Genomic DNA, 22,875 nt, shown 5'->3' with positions numbered 1-22,875 from the left:
GGCCAGTTTGAATAAATCTGAACATTTTGCCTTTTTTTCCCTTAAGAAAACTTTATGGAAAAAAACTGAAACCTCTCTGGGCCCTTTCCCAATATCATTTCACTCTTCTTTTCTCAGTGGTGACCACTATGCAGAAGTTGCTCTTTACCAATCCTATGAATGATTATATTTTTAATATAAATGCTGAGTATATCTATAAGCAATATAAAGTTTGTTTACTTGACATGGAGTTATGATGCATATATCATTGTATTTTTATTTCCTTTAAATTAATAGGCTTTAGAAGAAGTTTATCTATTTTGATTTGTTCTAGTTTATCCATTTTAACTGGAACATAGTGTTATGGGTTAAATCATGTTCCTCCCACCTTCAAATTCACATGCTGAAGCCCTAATCCTCAGTACCTCAGAATGTGCCCTTATTTGGGAATAAGGTCTTTACAGAGGCAATCAAGTTATTTGGGCAGACTCTGACTGATGTGCTTATAAAAAAAGGGAAATGTGGACACAGACACACACAAAGGGAAGATGATATGACGAGACAGGGAGATGGCCATCTACAAGCTAAAGAGAGCAACCTGGAAGAGATCCTTCCCTCATATCCCTCAGAAGGGGGATCAGCCCTGCCAACTCCTTGATCTTGGACTTGTAGCCTCCAGAACTGTGAAAAAATAAATTTCTGTTGTTTAAGATACATAGTCTATGGCACTTTGTTACCATAGCCCTAGCAAACCAATACACCTAGTATTCCATTGTTTGAACATACCACTTTTTATTTATACATTCTTTCACTAATGGACTCCATTATAGTGTTTCCAACTCTATACTGTAATACACAATATTGCAACAAATATCTGGCACATAGATCTTGCTATATACATTGCCAATTTTTTTCTCAAACAGATACATATACAAACATACCTACACAAACCTTACCAGGGGAATTCTGGTATGCTGATCTTTAACTTTCTATTACAATCACTCTTCAAAGTATACTCTATCAGCTGTGTATGAAATGATTTCTTTCCTCTCCAAGATCTGGTTATGATGGACTTTTGCCAATCTGATGTATGTGAATTAATGTTATTTTAATATGCATTCCTCGACTGGTGAAGTTGAAAACCTTTACATGTTTACTGACCACTAAACTTTATTCTGTGAACTCCCTACTCATATCCTTTATCCGTTTTTATATTTAGTTGCTTATTTTATTATTTTATTTATAAGTCTTTTTTTATACTTTGGATACTAATTCTGTGCAAATTATTTGAAGTGCAAATATCTTCTCCCATCTGAAATTTTTCTTTTTATGGTGTTCATTGTTTTATAGAAAACTTTTAATATAATCAAATTTATTAATATTTTTCTTCATGAGAAGTGCTTTTGGTGTCTTGTTTTAAGAAATTCTTCCTTATTGTGAAGTCACAAAAATTTATTTTCTTCAAATGTTTTGCTTTTCACATCTGGTGGTTGAATTTCCCTGCATGCTATGTGTGATGTGTGGTTTTCTCCTCTTTCATATAGATAACCAAAGGTCCCAGAGGTCTATCCTTTCCTTTGTAGACAAGGGCTACATCTTGTTAATCTGTTTCCTAAGTCTAGCACTTTTCCTGGTACACATAAGGCCATTATAAATTTGTGATCAGTAAAAGGTGAGATGGAGGGAAGAGGAGGGAGAAAAGGAGGTAAGGAAGGAATGGGAATGTGGGAAAGTATTCGAATCATGGTCCTTGATGTGAGCTTAAGTATCAGAACCATAAAAGTCAAAGTGTATTAAACAGATAAAGGGGGTAGACTGAAGAGAAATGGGTTTTCCAGAACTCTGGAATGCTGGAGGAAAAGATACTGCTCATAGGTACTGACTCTGCTTTCTCCTTCTCAAGATGCAATATGGCCTTGCTGGTGCTGAACTGGTTCAAAAATCCAGAAAACTGTGATGTTTTATACACATCACTTGCTAATTATGTTAAATTTTTGCAGAATATTCACAAAAGCATAGGTATAAAGGGCTAAGATATACCAAGAATTTGATAAAGCAATTCTAGCTGAATTTTTCATGCAGTAAAGGTGGCTATGTGCACCATAGGAACCTTAGATCAGAAAAGCTGTTTTAAAGACATGCTGCATTTACTACTATTCAGAATAGTCATTAGCTAAGTAATCCAAGAATATACAATAGGTGAGTGATAGCCTTTTTCCAACAATCTCTAACTTGAAAGTCAAATGGGGAAGGGGGCACACAATAAAAAATAAAGGAAAAGAAGAATGGGATCTAGAATGACTTTTGCCTCAGGAGTCCTCAACAGAATTAAAGCTTCCCAAAACAACATTATATCTGGCTCAGAATAGTTGAGGAAGTATGTTCCATAAGAGTAAAATGAGGCTTAGCATCATGATGGAATACACAACAGCCTATGAAGTATTCTTGCTAGAAAAATTGAACCATGTCTACATATTGAACCATATCTACATCTAACTACCAAGATGTAGGAAACAGAAAAGAACAGAAATGATTGATAGCACCATGGGAATGAAATCAACAAAATCCAGATTGTGGGAAACTCCAGAGGACAGATGATCCCGTTTCAACAACAGCAACAACAACAAAAAAATTTAAAAGACCAGTAGATTGCAAGATATCAATCTATAGCAATGCATGAATACTGATTCAAACAAACTATGAAGAAAAGCAAACAAGAAAAACGAGACGTGGAAATTTCAGCAATGACTGTACACTTGCTAATATTAAAGAATTACTACATTTTTTTAGTGGGTTATTCGTATAGCTATACTTATATGTAGCAAGAAAAAAAATGGTTTTTTGAAAGAAAGAATTCCAATTTTGCCATTACTGGCTATATGCCTGTTACTTAGATGAACTGTTTTTTTCCTGAGAGATATGACATATCTTCCAAAGTTTTCTGTGAAGATCAAACATGATTAAAGATAAAGATGATTTATATGAATGTCATTATTGTAATAACGAACAAGTAACAGAGTCTTAATAAATGTTTAATGAAACTAAACCTAGTCTAACTCTTTTATTTACAGTAAGGAAACTGAAGATCCAAAATGTTAAATGACTTGTGCAAGGTCACATAATGATTTTTATTTGGTCCCATTATCCACTAACAATGCTACTATATACTTGATAATCATGCCTCTATTTTATACTGGATTTTTAATTAAGAACATCTGTGCCCTGGTCTCATCATCTTGGAACTTCTTTCTCCAAAAAATGTTAGGTATTCTCAGTAAGTGAGCTAGATGAAGGTTTTGGCCAGCTCCCAAGTCATTCACTCTTTGCTGGGCTTCAATGCCCTCTAGTGCTAATCTGTAGAGGCAGCCTCAGGTTGCAAACACAGGCAAATTCACCTGGTGTATAGAACAGGTAACAACGAAAGAGGTAGGTGCATGCATATAGAGACCTATCTATAAGGATAACTCTCTGTAGGAGATGAAATTTTGAGAGGTTTTACTTTATTTTCAAACTTTTAAAAAGTTTTTTCTACTTCTCGTTTGAATTTTGATAATAAACATATAAAACTTTTAAAAACAAACCAAAAGAGTAAGACAGAATCATGTGGATAGCCCAGTGGGAACAATTACTCTTTTTTCCCTATTGCATATCTTCTGAAAAAGTTATACAGCCACGCAGTTTAGTATTTTCATATTTTACAGAAAGCTGGGTCAGAGATAAGGCAGATCTTTAAATGGAGAAACAAAATAAAACAAACAAACAAAAACCCCAGGAATAAAGGTAAGTGGTTTCACTGTCTGTGGATGTACCTTTACAACAGTACGTGTTTAAGTCTTCAATCTGAAGAGCATTAAACCAAGCTATGGAATTTATATTAGATGCTTAACTGAGATTCTAAAAGAAGGACACCAAAGTGAGAATGGCTATAGAGGACTTAAGTTAAAATGAAATTTCCTCTAAGATGGCAGACTCAGGCAATGATGCTGACAGGCAGATTGGAAACTGTTAATGTCTCTTGTAAATTGCTACAAGAATATCTGAAGTTGAAATGGCCCTTGTGTATACTTCCTTTACTCTTAAGATATGACTTACTGCTTTTCTCTAGATTCTATTTCGGGTAGAGTTCAGTATTCCAGTATCTGTTCCAAAAAATGAAACCCCCAAGTTCGATGTCCTGTTGTCTGTCCTCCATTTAATCCCAAGAATCACAGGACTTTTATTATAATGAAAGGCAACAAACATGAAAAGCAATTTCATAGTTAATATTAAAATTCTCTCCCCTAAAGCACTAAAAGAACCAAAAGCGGAGAGTGCCCGATCTAAAAATGTTGTTCCAACCTATATAATAGAATGCTATCTAAGGAGATCAAAGAATACTCAATGCTCAAATGATGCTTTAGACAGGAAGATGTGAAGACTGATATGTTTTAAAGGTAAAACGATTATCGATAGAAATAGGTAAAATAATTTATTAATGATATAATTCAAAAGGTCTAGAGTTTTTCATCTTTCTCCTTGTGCCTAAAGTATGATTCCACTTTGGAAGGTCTGGTATTAATCTCTTCTTGGGATACTTCAAAGAGACTTATGGGATGAAGGATCATTTGATCTTAAGTCAAAAGTTTTCAAAACATAAACAAAAACAGAGTTGTCCCTGGACCAGAAATCTTCACAAAGAAAACAAAATAATGAAGTTTAATCTCCAAGACCTGTCCATTAATGGGAAGAGTGTCTACAGTCACGCTGTCCAAAAGAAATATAATACAAATCACATAAGTAATCTTAATTTATCTAGTAGTCACATTAGTTAAAAAATAATGAAATTAATTTTAATAAAATATTTTATTAATAAAAATATTACCACTTCAATATATAATAACTATAAAAGCTATTGAAATATTTTAGATCCTTTTTTCCTTACTAAGTCTTTGAAATCTAGTATGTATTTTATACTTAGCAATACATCTCAATATGATTTAGCCACTTTTCAAGTACTCAATAGCCACATGTAATAGTGGCTTAGTATTACTTGCCAGTGTAGGATTATGGCGCAGTAGGTCTCATGGACTATTCTTAAAAGTGTAAAAAAGTTCGATGACTGATTCAGAGCTGAGCATGCAGACAAAACAGGTCATCTGTTATTCTTTAATTATCGGACTTACTCCTTAAAAAGTATATTAAACTATCAATCCCTTGGGTAGACTACTTTCAATCATGATACATGCATAATTCTGTCCTAGATTTTACTAGGATAGTAAAGTGATCAGTATCCAGATATTTCGCCTGCTACCCCCAAAGTCACTAAGCTAATATCCTAGTGTCTTTCACTTAAAGCCAAAAATCACAGGCAAAGATGATAAAACATTTATATGTTGTAGTCAGTAAGGGATTATATTGTTAAAACAGGCAAAACATAGTTGTCAAGTATAAAGGAGTATGAAAATGTTTGAAGGCCGCCATCTGGAATAGCTAGAACATCTCACCATCTGGAACAGAGAACTGCAAAGTTAGTATACATTAGTGACCAGAGTTGAATTTTGTGAGAGCTGTTCATCCCAATATAAGTAGGTATCCCATGGGAAAAGTAGCCGATATTCAAGTAAATTTAGGAATTGCTGAGTTAAATAAAATTAAACATATTCTAAGTTCCCCAATCCTTATAATGTAGAACTATTTCTAAATCTTTTTATTTATTTTTTATTTATTTATAAATCTTAATGTGCTTTCATGCACAATGTTCATTTCAGAGTGAGTTAGAAAGAGGGCTATAGTACACAGCATTTCTCAACTAATTTAACACAGAAATTTTATTTTCACGGATCATCTTGAGGAACTAGTATCTCAAACTGGAAAATAATGGGACTACTCCCATAACCCTAGGGAGAATCAATGCTAGAGTACTGGTGAGGGCTTTAAGAAAAGCCTATATTGCTGGGCTAGCCTTGAGGGTCTAGTTCCTAAGAACGTATTATAACAAACTCTAAGGACAAAATCATCTGAAACACCTTTTTGATTTGTTCAAGTATAAAAGGTAATGATCTGTCTGTAAAGCTCTAATACCCACTCTATTCCTACATTCAAGTAATAATGGCTATGAAATAAATATTAATTAAAATCCTACAAAAAAATCTTATACTGGTCCTATACTCCTATAGACTGAAAGAGAAATAAATGTTATAAAATCAATGGGGAGTGATTCATCTGATTCTAAAGCTGCTGCAGTTGAAACTAGGCATGTTTATGAATTTTGTGAACTTTACAGTACAAAGTTAAACACGTAACAGAACAATGAGAATAATTAATGTATATAGATGTATCTCAAACAGCTACATCATCTGGAAACAAGAGATCAAAAAACCTATAAGAGTACCAATTAAGACAATAAAAGCAAAAGGAGAGTTAATTCCCCAAAGGAAGATTTTACTTTGGCTTGCGTAGGGTGTCATTGGTAAAACAAATAACACACATCAAAAAGTATTCTGTGATCTCTACAAATCCCAAATCTGGATTAAATGCTCCTACAACATGATCAAAGGACAGAAAACATAAAATGAAGCATTACAAAGTATTCAGGACAGATAGTTGTAATTGCCAATAGTAGGAGACGTTTAATTTTTGCCAATCTGGCAGGTATGAAAAGATCATCTTGATTTGCCTTTCCCTGAGCACTGACAACGAAAGTTCTAGTGTATGTGCTTTTTTTACGTTTCCTTTTCATGAAATGCCTGATTATGCTTTTGACCCAAATTTATCTGCTTATGTCTTTCTTAGCAATCTGTAGAACTTCCTTATATATTTCAAATACCAATCTTTCAGTTGTGTTACAAATATGTTTGTGACTTACCTTTTCAACTTTCATTATGTTGACACAAGATTAACAAAATGTTAGAATTAAATATAAATGCTCAGAAGTGCTAGAGAATTCTACTAAATGCTTAAGAACTAACACCAATTCTGCACAATCTTTCCAGAAAACAGAACAGGAGGGAAAACTTCCCAGTTCATGTTATGAAGCTGGTATTACCATTGTACTGGTAGAGTGACAGACACAAAAATCAACAGAGAATTTCGAAATAGACCCATTCAAGTATGCTCGACTGATTTTTGACAAAGATGAAAAAGTAACTTAAGGGAGGAAAGGTAGATTTTCAAAAATGGTGCTAGAGCAATTAGATGTTCATGGGTTAAAAAATGAGATAACACCTCACAGCTATTAGGATGGTTATTATCAAAAAGTGGAACAAAATACATTGGCAAGGATATGGAGAAACTGGAACCCTTGTGCCATTAATTACCGCAGTCATAATTATATTGGTTGTGGCATTTGGTATTGCAAGTTCTTTAACTTTGTCCTTCCTTCTTTAAGAGCATCTTGGCTATTCTAGGCCATTTTGTATTCCATGGAAAGCTTAAAATCAGATGGTATGTTTTACTGAAAAACATTATTTTGATTAAAACTGCATTGAATCTGTAGACTTATTTGTTACGAAATTTGAAAATCTTGGGGGGCTGGTGAAAAAAGTGAAGGGATTAGGAAGTACAAATTGGCAACTACAAAATAGTCACGGGGATGTAAAGTATAGCATAGAGAATATAGTCAATGATATTGTAAGAACTACCTGGCATGGTGCCAGATAGGTACTACCCTTCTTGGGAAATCACTTCATAGTTATATAAATGCCTAACCACTATGCTGCACACCTGAAATTAATATAATACTGTATGCCAACTGTAATTGAAAAAAAATTAAAATTAAAATTTTAAAATCTTTCTGGTAGTCTTTATTTCAACAAACATGATATGTTTCTCTATTTATTTAGGTCTAAAAATCCTCAATAAGGTTTTAAAATATTTTTAAAAGTTTACACATCTTTAGATTTACAAAAACCTATGTTATTGAATATATTTTTAAATTAAATCTTACATTTTATGTACAAATTTTACACAAAATTCTTGTTGTATATACAAATGACTTTTGCTAGACTATCTTAATGATTTCAGTAATTTTTATGAAGATTGTTTTCTATATATATTAATATATTAAGTTTGTTTCTTCCTTTAACTATTCCTTTTATTACTTTTATGTTTTTATTTCTTAATGTGCCAAGAACTCTGTACAATGTGGATAAGAATGATACTAAGTAATCCCTATTTTGTTTCTAATTTTAAAAGGATGTTTTAAATCTTTTTCACTAATAGATAAGTTTTCTAGTTTCTTTATAGATATTTTTAACAAGTTAAGGAAGTTCTATTCCTAGCTTGCTAAGAGTTTTATCATAAACAGATGTTGAATGTTAATAAAATTCTTTTCCTGCATCAATTCAGATAATCAAATAATTTGTCTTCCTTCATTTGTTAAAGTGGTAAATTATATGAATAAATTTTCTAATAGACTAAATTTGTACTCTAAAAAACTCAAGCTGGCTAAGATATATTACCTTTTATACATTTTTTTTGGCTTCAATTTTCTAATTTTTATTTTGGATTTTCTGTTCTTATATTTGAGTGGGACAGAATTAAAGGCTATTTTTATATTCTATCTGGTTTGGATGCCAAGGTTATATTATCTTCACAAAATGAGCAGGAGTGCGTATTAGTTATTGCCCCCAAATTTAGTGGTTTAAACCAACAAACATTTGTTAACTAACAGTTCATGTGTCAGAAACATGGGACTGGCTTAGTGGGTGGGTTCTGTATGAAGGTTCCTAATCAGGTTTCAGTGAGGATGTCAGCAGGGGCTGCAGTATTCACTTTCAAGATGTCCCACTCATATGCTGTTCCTCATCCCATAAGTCACTCCAAAGGCTTGAGTGTCTTCATGATAAATAGCTGGCTTCTCTAAGTATGGGTAATCCAACAGAGTAAGGAAGAGGCTGCAGTGCCTTTGATGAACTATTCTCTAAAGTCACACACCCTCACTTCTGATTTTTTTTCTTTTAGAATCGCATCATTAGGTCCAGCCCACATTCAAGGGTAGATAATTAGGCTCCCTCTCTTGAAGGGAAGAGTACCAAAAGAGTTTAACATATTTTATAATGACCACAGAGTATTCCCTCTTTTTCTAATTTCTGAATTTGTGTAAGATTGGAATGATCTGTTCCTTGACGATTTGGTAGATTTCACTTATAAAACTATTAAGACTTGGTATTTTCTTTGCAGGCAGTTTTTGAAGAACTAATTCAACTTCCTTAATGGATAAAGGGCAATCAGATTTTCAACTATGGGGATAATTCAGAGTTTTCTTGGAATTTACCCATTGCAATTTTTAAAATTTACTGGCATCCAGGTTGTTTATAAATTCCCTTATTTTGATCTCTGCTGCATCCACAGTTATGTTTCATTTTTTATTTCTAATATTACTTACATCTATTTTTTCTTGCTTTGTCATTCCTGAGTCTTGACCATTTAAAAGGATTCTGCAAAGAAACCAACTCAGTTGCTGATCCTATCATCTTAGTTTTCTATTCAATCGGTTTCTATTCTTACCTTTATTATTCTTTCTATTTGGGGGAAGTTAATTCTGTTGTTCATTTTTCATCTTAAACTGAAAGCTTACTTCATTAATTTTCCATTTTTCTTTTTTCCTAGTAAAAGCCAGTAAAGCTATAAATTTCTCTATTAAGTACCAGTTAGCTACATATATTAGTTCTGATAGGGAATCTTTGTGCTATCAACCAATACTCAATATTTTCTAATTTTCATGATTTCTTCTTTGAAGGCATTTTTTAAAATTGCCAAATGTTTAAAAAAACAGTTAAAGCAAAGGAAATTTTAAAGAACAGTACAACAAATTGCATACACTTCACCTAGATTCAATAATAATACATAAAATTTATTTTCTCTTTCTACACACATATATAGTATATATAACATGTATTTTGCTGTACAAATTAAAAGTAAGTTACAGACGTTGAGACATGTGATTACTAAATAGTTTGGCATTCATCTCCTAATAAGCAAAATCTCCTAAATAACCACAATTCTATTATGTCCTAGAAAATTAACAATAATTCCATAATATATGACATGTTGCTCACATTCACATTTTTTAAATTATTCCAAAATGTCTCATAGAGCTTTTATCTCAGAACAAGATCAAATCCAGATTGATGCATTGTAAGTGGCTCTTGTATCTTTTGTCTAAAACAGCACTTCTACCCTTTTTCCCCGCATTATTTACTTTTTGAAGAATCCAGGACACGTTAAGTTCAGAATGTCATGTACTCTGGATTTGTGTGATTGCTTACTCTTGATGGCACAAGTGAATGCATAGCCTATTCTAAAACAAATGCTTTATTTTTTCTACTAAATATTTTAATTTTTGAGTCAATGTCCATATAATTTGAGTATCAGTTAAGATATCTGAGAACGCATTAACAGAAATCCATGCTATGTAAGATTTATTTGTTTATAGCTTTAATTTCACATAAATTTAATAATATGTATAATTTTTTGTGTGTGTGTGGCACAGTATTTAGGCACAAATGCTAAATAGCTCATATAAATGATAGTAATCAATATTCTTTTATTCAACCAAACCAATCTATCATAGTTTTTCTTTTTTATTATTTCTTCAATAATGAGTCAGCGCCAATGTCTATTACATGAGCAATACATCAGTTTAATTCTCAGATTCAATTATTCACATATTAAAAGAAGTCCAAATTCCTTGTTCCTGCCTTCCTCCTTATACAGTAATGACTGAGATTTAATCTAATCTTTCCCTATACTTTCCCTAAAAGAAGAGTCCTAAGGAGTCCTTCAGCAATTTACTGACTACTGCCTATTGTCCACAACAATAGTCTCTTAAGTCTTAAAACAAAAACAGAAGAAACATAGTGTCCCTAGGCTGTGAATAGCTCATTTGGAAAACTGCAGCTGGGGCAATGCACTGGCAGTCTTATGAACTGGGAGACTGGAGAAAAAAGTGAGCCTGGTTTATAGCTCTGTAGCATCTAGAAGGAAAGAGGGATAACAAAATAGAGTACAGTTATTCTCCACTTGGGAAGGAAGTAGAGACTAAACTTTAATAGTATGTGCAGTGAGCAATAAGAAGGCTCTAACCACTTCCATCTAAAAGAAACCTTCTCGAAATAATAAAACAAAACAAAAACTCTCCCAGATGATAATGCTATCACGTACCGAGTGCCAGTTCACAGTATTTTATAGACATTGCTTATAGAATGAGGTACAAAGAAATACAAATCTAGAAAAGGAACCAGAATTCAAACCTAGGTCTGGCTTAATACAAACCTATATTCTCAGTATTTATCAATACCAGGTAACAGAAAGACCTAATTGAATAATTAAAGATTTAATGTATATTAAAACAGTGAATGAACAAATACAAGTGAGTGAAGGAACTCAGTTGCGATAATTAGTGAGCAGGAGAAAGAGAGGTTGGCAATATACTGGCATTAATACCTTTCTGAAGTTGATTATAAAAAGCTATAATGTAATAATACCTCAGTTATTAACTGGCAAGACTACAATATTTACTTTTATTTCTTGCTTTAATCAGTTTGTGTGATGTATACTGAAGCTCCATTATATGGCATGAATACATATTTAGGATGGTATGCCTTTCTGATGAATTGGCTCTTTTATCATGAAATGTCTTTATTACTGGTAATACTCTCTATGTTGAAGACTACTTTTTTGGATATTAATAGAGCAACTCCATTTTTCTTATAATTAGTGTTTGTGCGTATAATATGTCTTATTTTCCTTCCTTTTACATTTAGTCTTTATCTTTAAAGTACACCTCCTATAGACAGTATATAATTGGGCCTAGCATTTTTATCTAGTATGAAAATCTCTGCCTTGTAACTGGTGTTTAGTATATTTACATCTAAGATAAACATTAATATGGTCACCTTTGCTTCATATGGTAATTTTAAGTATTCCATTTTATCATCTCTGTTGGTTTTTTAGCCAGATCACTTTGTTCAGTGATTGCTTTAGAGATTTACAATATATATCCTTAATCTATCACCGTCTAACTTCAATTAATATATGACTCCATCATATTACAATCCAATTCAACTTGCTTTCCTCTTATCCTCTGCGCTATTATGTCATGTTTTTTACTTGTGTTATAAAACCATAATACATTGCTAACAGTTTTGTTTTCAGGAGGAAATATTTTATAGAATTTTTATAGAAAAGAAACAAGCAAAACATGTTATTTATATTTACCTATATAAAAACCAGTTCTGGCCCTCTTCATTTTTTCATTTAGAGCTGAATTTCTGACGAGTGTTTCCTTTTAGCCTGAAGGACTTCTTTAGCATTATTTCTAGTTAAGTCTGATGGTGATGAATTCTCCTAGTTTCTGCTCATCTGAAAGCAGTTTTTAATGCTGAAAAATATTTTGTTTGATTTATAATTCCAGGTTATTTTTTTCAGCACCTTAAAAAATATATTCCATTGTCTTCTAATTTCTATTACTTCTCATGAAAAGTCAGTGTTCATGCCTATTACTGTTCCCCTATGTATGATGTAATGTGTCTTTCCCCTACTCTTGCTATCTCCATGATGTTCTCTTTATGTTTGGTTTCCAGCAATTTGACTTGAGATATGTTAGTATGGTTTCCGTTGTGTTTATTGTGCTTGGAGTCTGTTGACCTCCACAGAGCTGTAGGTTTTCATCAAATGTGAATATCTTTCAACTATTGTATCTTTAAATACTTTTCTGCTCTAATCTCTCTTCTCTTTCTTGGACTCCACTTAAACATATGTTCTACCAGTCAATATTGGCCATGGCTCATTGAGGCTTGTTTATTTTTCCTCCCCTCTCCTTTTTCTGTGATTCACTGGTTTTCTTCTGCAGTTTCCAATTTCCCACTAAACATATCCAGTGAATTTTTCATTTCAGATAATAAATTTTTTCTGTTCTAGATTCTCCATTAGATTCTTATTTAAATTCCCACTTCTGTTGAGATTGCCTGTGCCCGATCATGCCCATCATTTCCTTTAAATCCTTAAAAATATTTACCAGAGACAATTTTAAATATTTACCTGTTAATACTACACCTTTGTCATTTCTGGGTCTGTTCTTATTGTTTTTATCTTCTAGAAATGAGCTGCATGTTCTTGCTTCTTCACATGTCTAATAATTTTTTATTTGGCTGGACATTGTGGGTACTATGTTGTTGACTGGAGTTCCTTCAAAGTGTGTTTTGTTCTGGCATAAAGTTAACTTACTGGTAGCTCAACCTGATACTTTTGAAGGGTGGTTTTAGAATGGGACTAGAATAGCTCTTACTTTATGGGTAGAGTAGCCTTAGTCTTAAAATATAAGACTTTCTAGGTCTAAACTAGTGCCCAAAGTGCTCAGCAAGGTCTTTCTAATCTGGCTGGTTGAAATTCTGTCGCTTAGTACAGTGTGACCTCTGGAATCTCCTGTTGACTTTCAGGCCCCAGTAGTTGCTCCTGAAAAGAGACCAGCCCTGAACATGTAGAGTTCAGTATTCAGCCCAAGAATCTGAGGATCCCTGTGGAGATTTCTGAAGCTCTTTCTCCAAGAACCTTCTTCCTTTCTAGTACCCCAAATTTCAGTTGCTTCAGCAGCCATGCATTCCAATCACTGCTTCCTCCATCTTGCTAGATTTTTGGTCTCTGTTTGGGCTCTACTTCCCTGAGCTGTATTTTGGAAAGCCAGAGTGAGTTTGCCTCTTGGATTTTCTTTTTCTTAAGGATCAGAGCCCTTATAAGAAGCCAAACAATACAATTAAAAAATGGGCAGAAGATCTCAATAGACATTCTTCCAAAGAAGCCAATACATACAAGAAAAGATGCTCAACATCATTAATCATCAGGGAAATGCAAAGCTAAACCACAATGAGATATCACCTCACGCCTGTTAAAATGGCTATTAGCAAAATGACAGAAGATAACAAATGCTGGTGAGGATGTTGTGAAAAGGGAACTCTTCTATAGTGTTGGTGGGACTATAAATTGGTACTGTAATTCCAATATGATCCAGCAATTCAACTTCTGAGTATTTATCCAAAGAAAACAAAAACATTAACTCATAAAGATACATACACTCCCATGTTCACTGCAGCATTATTTATAATAGCCAAGAGATGGAAACAACCTAAGTTGGATGAATGGATAAAGAAATTGTGATATATGTGATGGAGTATTATTTAACCATAAAAAAGAATGAAATCTTACCATTTGTGACAACATGGATGCACCTCAAAGGTATTATGCTAAGTGAAATAAATCAAAGACAAATAATGTATGATCTCTCTTATATGTGGAACCTTAAAAGAAAAAAGCTCATAGAGAACAGATTGGTGGTAGCCAGAGGCAGGGGGGTAGTGGTGGGAAAAACCAGTAAGGGGGTTAACAGGTTAAATGAAGAAGAAAAAGTAATGCCAAGGGTAGTCTAACTGATTTCCCACTGTATTTTCAGAACTAAACTATGCTTTTCATAGTAGGTGAGCAAACAATATTTTCTGAATGAATTAGCTAGTCAACTCTTGGTTTAAAATACCTCTATTATATATACAAAATACACCTCTATAAATACAAACCCTCCTCTATTCTATACTAGACATGGAGAGTGGAAATTGCATGCTGAAAAAATAACATCTAAAAACTATTTGTTTCAAAAATAAAAAAAAATTATAATAACAACAAAATATCACAGCATTATGCTTTGGTATCTAATGATAAGAAAAGCTCCAGTTACTTCATATATTTTATCCAGTTTTAGAGTTGATTATGGAGAAAGGATAAGCTCAATACCCATTACTCCATTACGGCAGGACCTGAAAGTTAAGATGTATCAAAATTAATTTTTAAGCCTTTAAAAAATTATAACATATAATCATTAAGAAAACTGAGAAATAAAAAAAAAAAAAATTAAACCAAGATCACAGCCCACAGAGAACTTCTGCTAACTTCTGGTGTATTTTCTTCTAATTACAGTCATATATTTGTATATATACAAGTGTATAAAAATGTTTTTTAATATTAAGGTGAAATTAGTTTTATATTTGCTTTGCCCAGTTAACACTGCATAGTGGGCATTTTCCCCAAGTCATTATATATTAACTGGCAACAGGATCTCTTTATGGCCATGTGACATAATCTTGATAATAATTTTAAAATAATAAGCATTCTCTTTTTGTTGGACATTTAGGTTCTACCATTATAAATACTTTATGTCCAGATATGTACATGGCTTACTCCATAAATTCAGGTCTTTATTCAAATGTTACACTGGTGAGGGTCCCTTAACCAACCTATTTAAAATTGTCATCTTCTCGCTGACATATATACTCCTTCTTTTCCTGCTTTGCTTTTCTTTAGAGAATTTACCATTACATCACATAGAATATATATGTTTTATTTATTGTTTATTATGTCCCTCTTCATTATAATGCAAGCTTTATGAAAGCAGAAATTTTTGACTATTTTGTTTACTGATATAACCCGAGTTCTAAAAGAATACCTGCATAGTAACAGATACTTATTAATATCTGTTGAATGAATGATTAGATGAATATTAAGGAAGGATATATTATACAGTATCATTTAAAATAGACCAAAACTAACAAAAAAGTTGTTTATAGAAAAAAAAAAGAATCAAAAGAAACATGTTTTATAAATAATGGAAATAAATTCTTTTTCGTTTTTTTACATTTTCTGCAATTAACATGTTTGCTTTTAAGATATAAAAAAATGGTTCATTAAAATTACATATCAAACAAGAAGAAAAGCATATGGGTAAATGGACTAAAAATCTTTCTGACTAGTGCTTCAGACTGTGGTAAGTTATTACTTAAGTCAACTTTAAGACCATAAATATATGCTAACATAGCACTCTGGGAAATACAAAGATGAATAAGATAAGGTTGTTGCTCCTCAGGGGCTCAGTTATCTACTAGGAAAGAAAGACGCACATAGTTAAAAAAAACATAGTAGGTACAAACTGTGATAAGTGATATACTGAAAGAATAAGGTAAAAATAGGGGGGAAAACTGGAAAGAATACAATAAACTGGAGTAGATTAATTATGGTCTTGAAAGCTGTCTTTGAATATGCAAAGGGAAAAGCAAAGCATTATCGCTAATGGGTAAAGCCAAAGCCAAGGGAGAGAGATGCAAAACTGTACAACAGTCCTTTACAAGAACACTAATACTCTAAAACATCTATTAAGCAAGGGGTTCGCAGGAAAGAAATCTTTTAGGGATAGGCATACAGCCTAAACATGTGATACAGGTGGACCTAATACAATTAAGATGTGGTGGGCCATGTAGTGAAATGGAACAAGTTGAAGGTATTGACATTAAAATTTTTGTAAAATTTTGTAAAAAGCACTGTGCTAATCCGTGTTAGAGACACTGTGAAGAGAAAGGAGGACAGAGAAGATAAGGTGGAAAGCCAAGCTGGAAACAAATTATGAAGTGCTTGGACTTGATTCTGTAAGCAATTTAAAAATATATTTTTTAAAGTAAATTGCTTTTTTCAGAAAGGCTCAAAAATACATAAAAAATAAATTATTTTGAAAATCACCCATATCGCTACTCCCAACATTAAAAGGCAATATTTTGGTGTGTTTTTCTCCCATTCACTTTTTCTAAGATTAGGGGGTGTGTGTGTGTATGCCTATGTGTTTGGTTATGTGTGAGACTACGTAATTCTGCTGCTCTTTTATCTCACTAATATTCTACGAAAAGATTTTATTCTTTTACTCTCCTTGAACATTTTTAACAGCAGCATAACCATTCAAATTTTATTGTTCTAATTTGTCTTTTAATTTAGACTAGAAGGTGAAAAAATTGAATACTTAAGGTTTTCCTTTTTGATTTTAATTAGTAAAAAATTTTTTTGGTTTGTTCTGAAATACTTCTAATAGAAAAAAACCTTTCAGTCCACCAGAAATTCACTTCTATTTTGTTCTAGGCTCTTAAAAAATCATCCCAGGGTTTTTTTTTTTTTAAAACCATTTATTAAGATGGAACCATGTTGATGACTGCTATGAGCTGAGGCTCTAAATTTAACCAATCACACTAATATCATTTTTTAAATGATCTTCATGCTGATCTGTGATGCCCTCTTTCTTACATATTTGTATTATAATTGAAATACAACTTGATTATGAATTTAAATTTTAAAAAGAACATGAATGAAGTAACAAGCAAGATGTGACAATAATAAAAAAGGTTTCATTATTAAATATTACTGAAAGTAAAACAGTTTTAAATTTGGGACTCAGGGTATGAACAACTGCAATCCAAAACTATGCAGGTCCAAAATATATTGTTTTGTTTTCAATCTGTCACAATCACTCCAGAGCCCATATCATCTCTTAGGTTATCAGACGTAACCTCAGCTACAAAATCAACCAGCAAACATATTATAGCACTGACATCTCAGAATGATTTCCTATAAAACTGGATTTCGCTGGCTGGGTTTCAGTTATAGTCCCTCATAGTTCATTGTCTACCTCCAGGAGAGCAGTTGGCTGAACCATCCAAGTTCTTCATACTGCACTGCAAATGCTGGAAAACACATTCCAATTTCCTTAAAAAAATGATTTTCAAAAACTATAGAGAACTTATTCTATTATTTAAATAAAGCAAGACATAAGTTCTACCTCTATCCAAACAGGTTGAAACTTTAGAGACTTCACCACATTTCACATCTCACTTCAGGAATTAGGAATCTCACAGTGTCCTTTCAGCTTAATTCCTCTCTGTCTTCAACTGTTCGGAATTTGGCAACCTTATAGCTGGAGACTAAAGCAAGCAAGCAATCAACCTAGCACAATCCTCTCCTTCTGTTAAACTTGCCTGCCGCCTCATACTTTCTCTACAGTACATTATTAAATAATTTTGCATAATCTTTTTCATATCAGAGGCTCACCACATCTTTTCTTAAACAACCTGATTAGGCTTCCAAACAACCTGATAAAGAAATATAAAGCTGTCAACTTCTCAGATTCTAAATGTAAGAAACGCAGACATAACATTTTAATAAATTATATAGATAAGTGTTTTTTTTAATGGAGAATGGAAGGTGGGAGACAGAGTTAAAAGGTAAAAGAAGAGGGAGGAAAGGACAAGAATAAGAGAAGAGAAGACAATAAAACAAAAAGGGGATGGAGAAAAAATTCAAGGAGACAACCAGGAGGTTCTGAATTATTTGCTATAAACACCTAGTACTGTATTAACATGGAACGCTGTGAGGAATGACTTCTCTTCATAATTCACTGGAAATTATGTATCTTGTTTTAGACTATATGATCCACATTTACAAAATACAAGTATAAAGCAGTGGACATAACACAGCAGTTCCCAACCTTTTTGGTACCAGGGACCGGTGATCCTATGAAAATCTAATGATCTGAAGTGGAGCTGAGGTGGTGATGCTAGTGTTGAGGAGTGGCTGCAAAAACAAATGAAGCTTTGCTCGCTTGCCCATCGCTCACTTCCTTCTGTACAATCCGGTTCCTAACAGGCCACAGACCAGTACCAGTCCAGGGCCTAGAGGTTAGGGACCCCTGATATAATAGACCAATGCAGATATTTTGAGATTGCAGAGAGTCTGCCTAAACTAATAACTAGAAGGAGAAGTGAGGAATTGGTGATTAACTATAAAGATTAAAAAAAAGTACAAGTGTAGACATCCAACATTAGTTATCCAGACAGAAATCAGAAAGAAAGCAAGGAATAGATTAGGGACAGGTGACAACAGATACTATGTGCTAACTTCAGAAGCGGAACTAGAGGGGAAAAAAAGTGATGAAAGAACTGAGAAAGAAAAACACGGTTTAAATATGCTAGAAGCAAAGATGGAGCAAGAAAAGAAATATAGAGAGAAAATTGTAAATACACACTGTTAAGACCCACTATTTAATTAATTAATTAATTAATTTTTAATTAAGTTCATTGGGGTAACATTGGCTAATGCAATTATATAATTTTCAGGTGTACATTATCATTTGACATCTGTATATTCTATTGTGTGTTTACCACCCAAAGTCCAGTTTCCTTCAGCTACCATATATTTGGTCCCCTTTACCCACTTCACCCTCCCCTTAAACCCTGTATTTGACCCTCTTTACAAGGTCTATCTCCCCCTCCTCTCCCACCTCACTAGTAACCACTAGTCTATAGTCCTCTGGTGTCCATGTCCATGAGTCTCTGTTTGTCTTGCTCATCTGTTGCTTTTAGGTTTATATCCCACATATAAATAATATCATGTGATTTTCAACTTTTTCTGTCTGGCTTATTTCGCTTCGCATGATTATCTTGAGGTCTATCCATATTGTTGCAAAAAGACCTGCTATTTAACACAAAAGTGTACCCTGATATAAATTACCCACTAGTATTCAAGTCTGTATCCAAAGATTTCCTTATCATGATCTACAGAATGAAAAACTATAAATAATTGTACATATACTGTATGAAACCCTCCAGAGAAGAGCATAAAAACAAAACTGCAGCTCCAAAGAAAAGTGGTACCCAACACTGGTATTAGGTAGTCAGTCAGACATGAGCAATGGGGGAACGAAGGAACGAAAGCCCAGCCCAGAGACAGCCCAGAGACAGCCCAAAGAACACTCCATTTGTAGTTAAAGAATTACTCCTGCATCCTGAGAGACAAAGGACTAGAGGGTCACAAACCTATAGCTGGTTTAGTCTGGCCACAGACATTTGCATAGAAAGTACTACTCTAACCTGCCCATAACCTCAAACTCATTGTACCATCATTATAATATCATGCCTATGCCCGGAAATTCATGAATCTAATTATAATGGACTGAATTCTGGGGTAAGCACATGTGCAGTAGGCAGGGAGTTATATAACAGCCAAATGTCAATCAGAATGACTTCACGTGCCAATCACCTAGGAACACCTTTGTAACCACCACTGTGGCCCTAATATAATAGAGACCTTCCCATTTCTGCGTTGTTATAGCCCTCTTCGCTGAAAACCTGCTCCTCCTTTGGAATGTACTCTATCGTTTATCTTTTCACCTCCCAAATTACACAGGGCTACAGCCTTCCTTAGCATGGCTCTTCTCCTTCTAAAATATACTTTTAGTAAATCTTATTTCTAAATCTCGCTGTGCATCAGCGAGAATCTCCAGTGTCATCAGGGCAGCGCCAGAATTCAGACTGCCTCACACAGTAACACTGGGATGGCAGAAAGAGTGGTAAGCCACCAACCGAAGAACAAAAGGGAGCTTTCTTTCCCTTTGGAGAGTCCTCATATCTGTTTTATACAGGAGAAACTTTCTGGAGTTCTCTGTGTTTGGGTTAAAAAAAAAAAACAAACAAAAAACAACTCTCTGAAAATCCCCAGGAACAAGAAATAGTGAATAAGAATTTTAACAATCTCCATGGGGGAAAAAAAGTGATAAAAAAGATTTTTTAAAGAATTGAAATAAACATAAAAGCATAGTTAATCTTGAATTTTCTGGAAATGGCTTTCAAGAAAGAAATCATATCACCCCCAAATTAAGCCTTAAGGAGCACAGTTAAGTAGTATATAGGCTGTCAATATGCCAGACCTTCTCTAATACTGTTTTCAACAGGAAGTCAGGCTACACTGATCTCACATGTCATGACTTCCAGAGGTTTCAAAAAAAAAAAAAAATGTGGCAGTGATATCACAAATTTTTTTCTCCTCCCCTCGTTCCCCAATGAGAAATTATAAAGAAATTTAACAAATCTCTTAGAGCCTTCCAATGGCTCCCATCTCACTCAGAATGAAAGCCTAAGTCTTAGTGCCTACCAGATCTGCAAGGCCCTACACAAATCTGCCTCTATTCTACCTCTGACCTCACTGTTACACTCTACCATAGTCTTACCACTTGGCCTCCTGGGGTCACCTTCTCAGGACTTTTGCATTTGCTAGTCCTTCTGTCTGGAAAACTCTTCCTTCAAATATCAATATGACTCCTATTGCAGTACAGTAATATAATAATAAAAACCAAAGTAATCATAAAATCTTGTAAACAGACAGTATGTTAAAGTAAAAAAGTTCTTTTAATTTTGTGGTTAAAAAATAACAGCCAACATTTACTGATTACTTACACTAAATGTTTTATATAAATTATCTCATTTAATATTCACAACCAACTTATGAAAGAAGCACTATTACTATTTCCATTTTACTGATAAAGGAAACAAATTCAAAAAGTTATGACTTATGTGGCAAACCCAGGTAACTAACTTCAGAATGCATTATAATCACTTATACCACTTACACAGACTCTTTATGATTGATTGTTTTCATTTAAAACTATGAAATATGTAAGATTTTATAAATAAAGTTACTCTAATAAGTTTTTATGCTTGGCAGTGAAATTTTCTAACCATCTTAAAGAGGAAATTAATTTAAGAAAGTACAATCACCTCAATGGTTCAAAATGTTACAGAAAAGTGACAGCTCTATAATTACATAAAGTAGAAATGTCTGAAAATAATGTATGCCACAGGAAGACTCACACAAGTATTTAACCAGTTATAATGAAACTCAAGGCAACGCTTAAGACAATTTTTTTAGCAGTATCTACATAGAAGCTTTTTTAAAAAATCACATCTAAAGTAATGAAAACCTACTCCATAGAGAATAAAGTAAAGATGGTAGAGAAAAAGAACAGAGCCAAGAGCAACTTCATCTTTTGAGTTTCTAGAAATCCACGTCCTATTGTTAAGGTTCACTAACATGTCAAAACAAAACACTTCAATGTTTTGTAGGAACAAAAAATGTTCCTACTGCCTTTGAACCTCCGGAATTAAATAACCTACTTCTAATCAATTTTGTCAATATAATTCACTTTTCAACTACTTTCTAAAAAAATCAAAACATTCTAAAACTACATCATGATGATAATTGCATCAATTTATAAATATACCAAAAACCATTGACTTGTATGATTAAAACAGCTGAATTTAATGTATGCAAATTATCTCACTAAAGCTTGTTAAAAAAACAGACTCTACATAAGAAATGCTCAATAATTACTTGTAAAATTAATTCTAAATAGAAGAAATAAAAGTTTGTACATAAAACTGGGCACAAAATATGACCATTTTCCCTTGAGCTCTTTATAACTTAAGTACCTCCCGATTTGCTTGCAACTTTTATAGCAAAGGTTCTGAAGTATGTTACAATTTGTTACTAAATGATAAAGTATAAGAGTCTGTAAGTGATATACTTATATACAACATATAATTGGATCTTGTTTTTTCAATCTACTTTGACAGTCTGTCTTTTAATTGGTATATTTAGAACATTCACATTTAAAGTGATTATTGATATAGCTGGATTAATGTGTACCATATTTGTAACTGTTTACAATTCATTGCTTTTTCTTTTCTTTTTTGGTCTTCTATTTCTGCCTTCTTTGGTTTTACTGGAGTATCTTATATAATTCTTTTTTCTCCGCTCCCTTAACATATCAATTGTACTTCTTTTAAAATCTTTTCAGTGGTTACTCTAAGGTTTGCAGTGTATTTTTATGACTAATCCAAGTCCACTTGCAAATACTATGATGCTTCAGTTAGTGCAACTACCTTTTAAGAGTATTCGCAATTCCTCCTTCCCATCCCTTATAACACTGCTGTGATTCATTTCGCTTATCCATAAGCTATAATCACCAGATTATTTTTAACAAACCATTATCTATTAGATCAACTAAATATTGAAAAGTTTTATTTTTATTTATTACTTCTTACTCTTCTTTATGTGGATATGAGTTTCTGAAATGCCATTTTCCTTCTCTTCACAGAACTTTTTAAAAACATTTCTTGCAGAGCAAGTCTACTAGTAACAAACTGCCTCAATTCTTGACTGAGAAAATTTCTATTGACATACCTTCATATTCACTGAGTCTTTCCTCAGTCATGTCCAGTCAGTCTA

The 22,875-nt window shown here is 33.2% G+C and overlaps 1 protein-coding gene across 1 annotated transcript in view; it reads right to left on the bottom strand.

Annotated features, from left to right (window-relative positions):
* RFX7 (regulatory factor X7) overlaps positions 1 to 22,875 on the bottom strand; it is a 110,344-nt gene that overhangs the window by 73,566 nt on the left and 13,903 nt on the right. Inside the window, exons 2-3 of the mRNA XM_011363442.2 lie at positions 20,783 to 20,801; positions 17,746 to 17,760 (exon numbers count right to left, since the gene is read on the bottom strand). Coding sequence (XP_011361744.1) covers positions 17,746 to 17,760; positions 20,783 to 20,801 — 34 coding nt within the window. The remainder of the gene's footprint in view (positions 1 to 17,745; positions 17,761 to 20,782; positions 20,802 to 22,875) is intronic.

Source organism: Pteropus vampyrus, unplaced genomic scaffold (assembly GCF_000151845.1).
Source record: "Pteropus vampyrus isolate Shadow unplaced genomic scaffold, Pvam_2.0 Scaffold85, whole genome shotgun sequence".
NCBI lineage: Eukaryota > Metazoa > Chordata > Mammalia > Chiroptera > Pteropodidae > Pteropus > Pteropus vampyrus.
The sequence above is the reverse complement of the archived record's forward strand: the minus strand, read 5'-3'. Positions and strand labels throughout refer to the sequence as shown.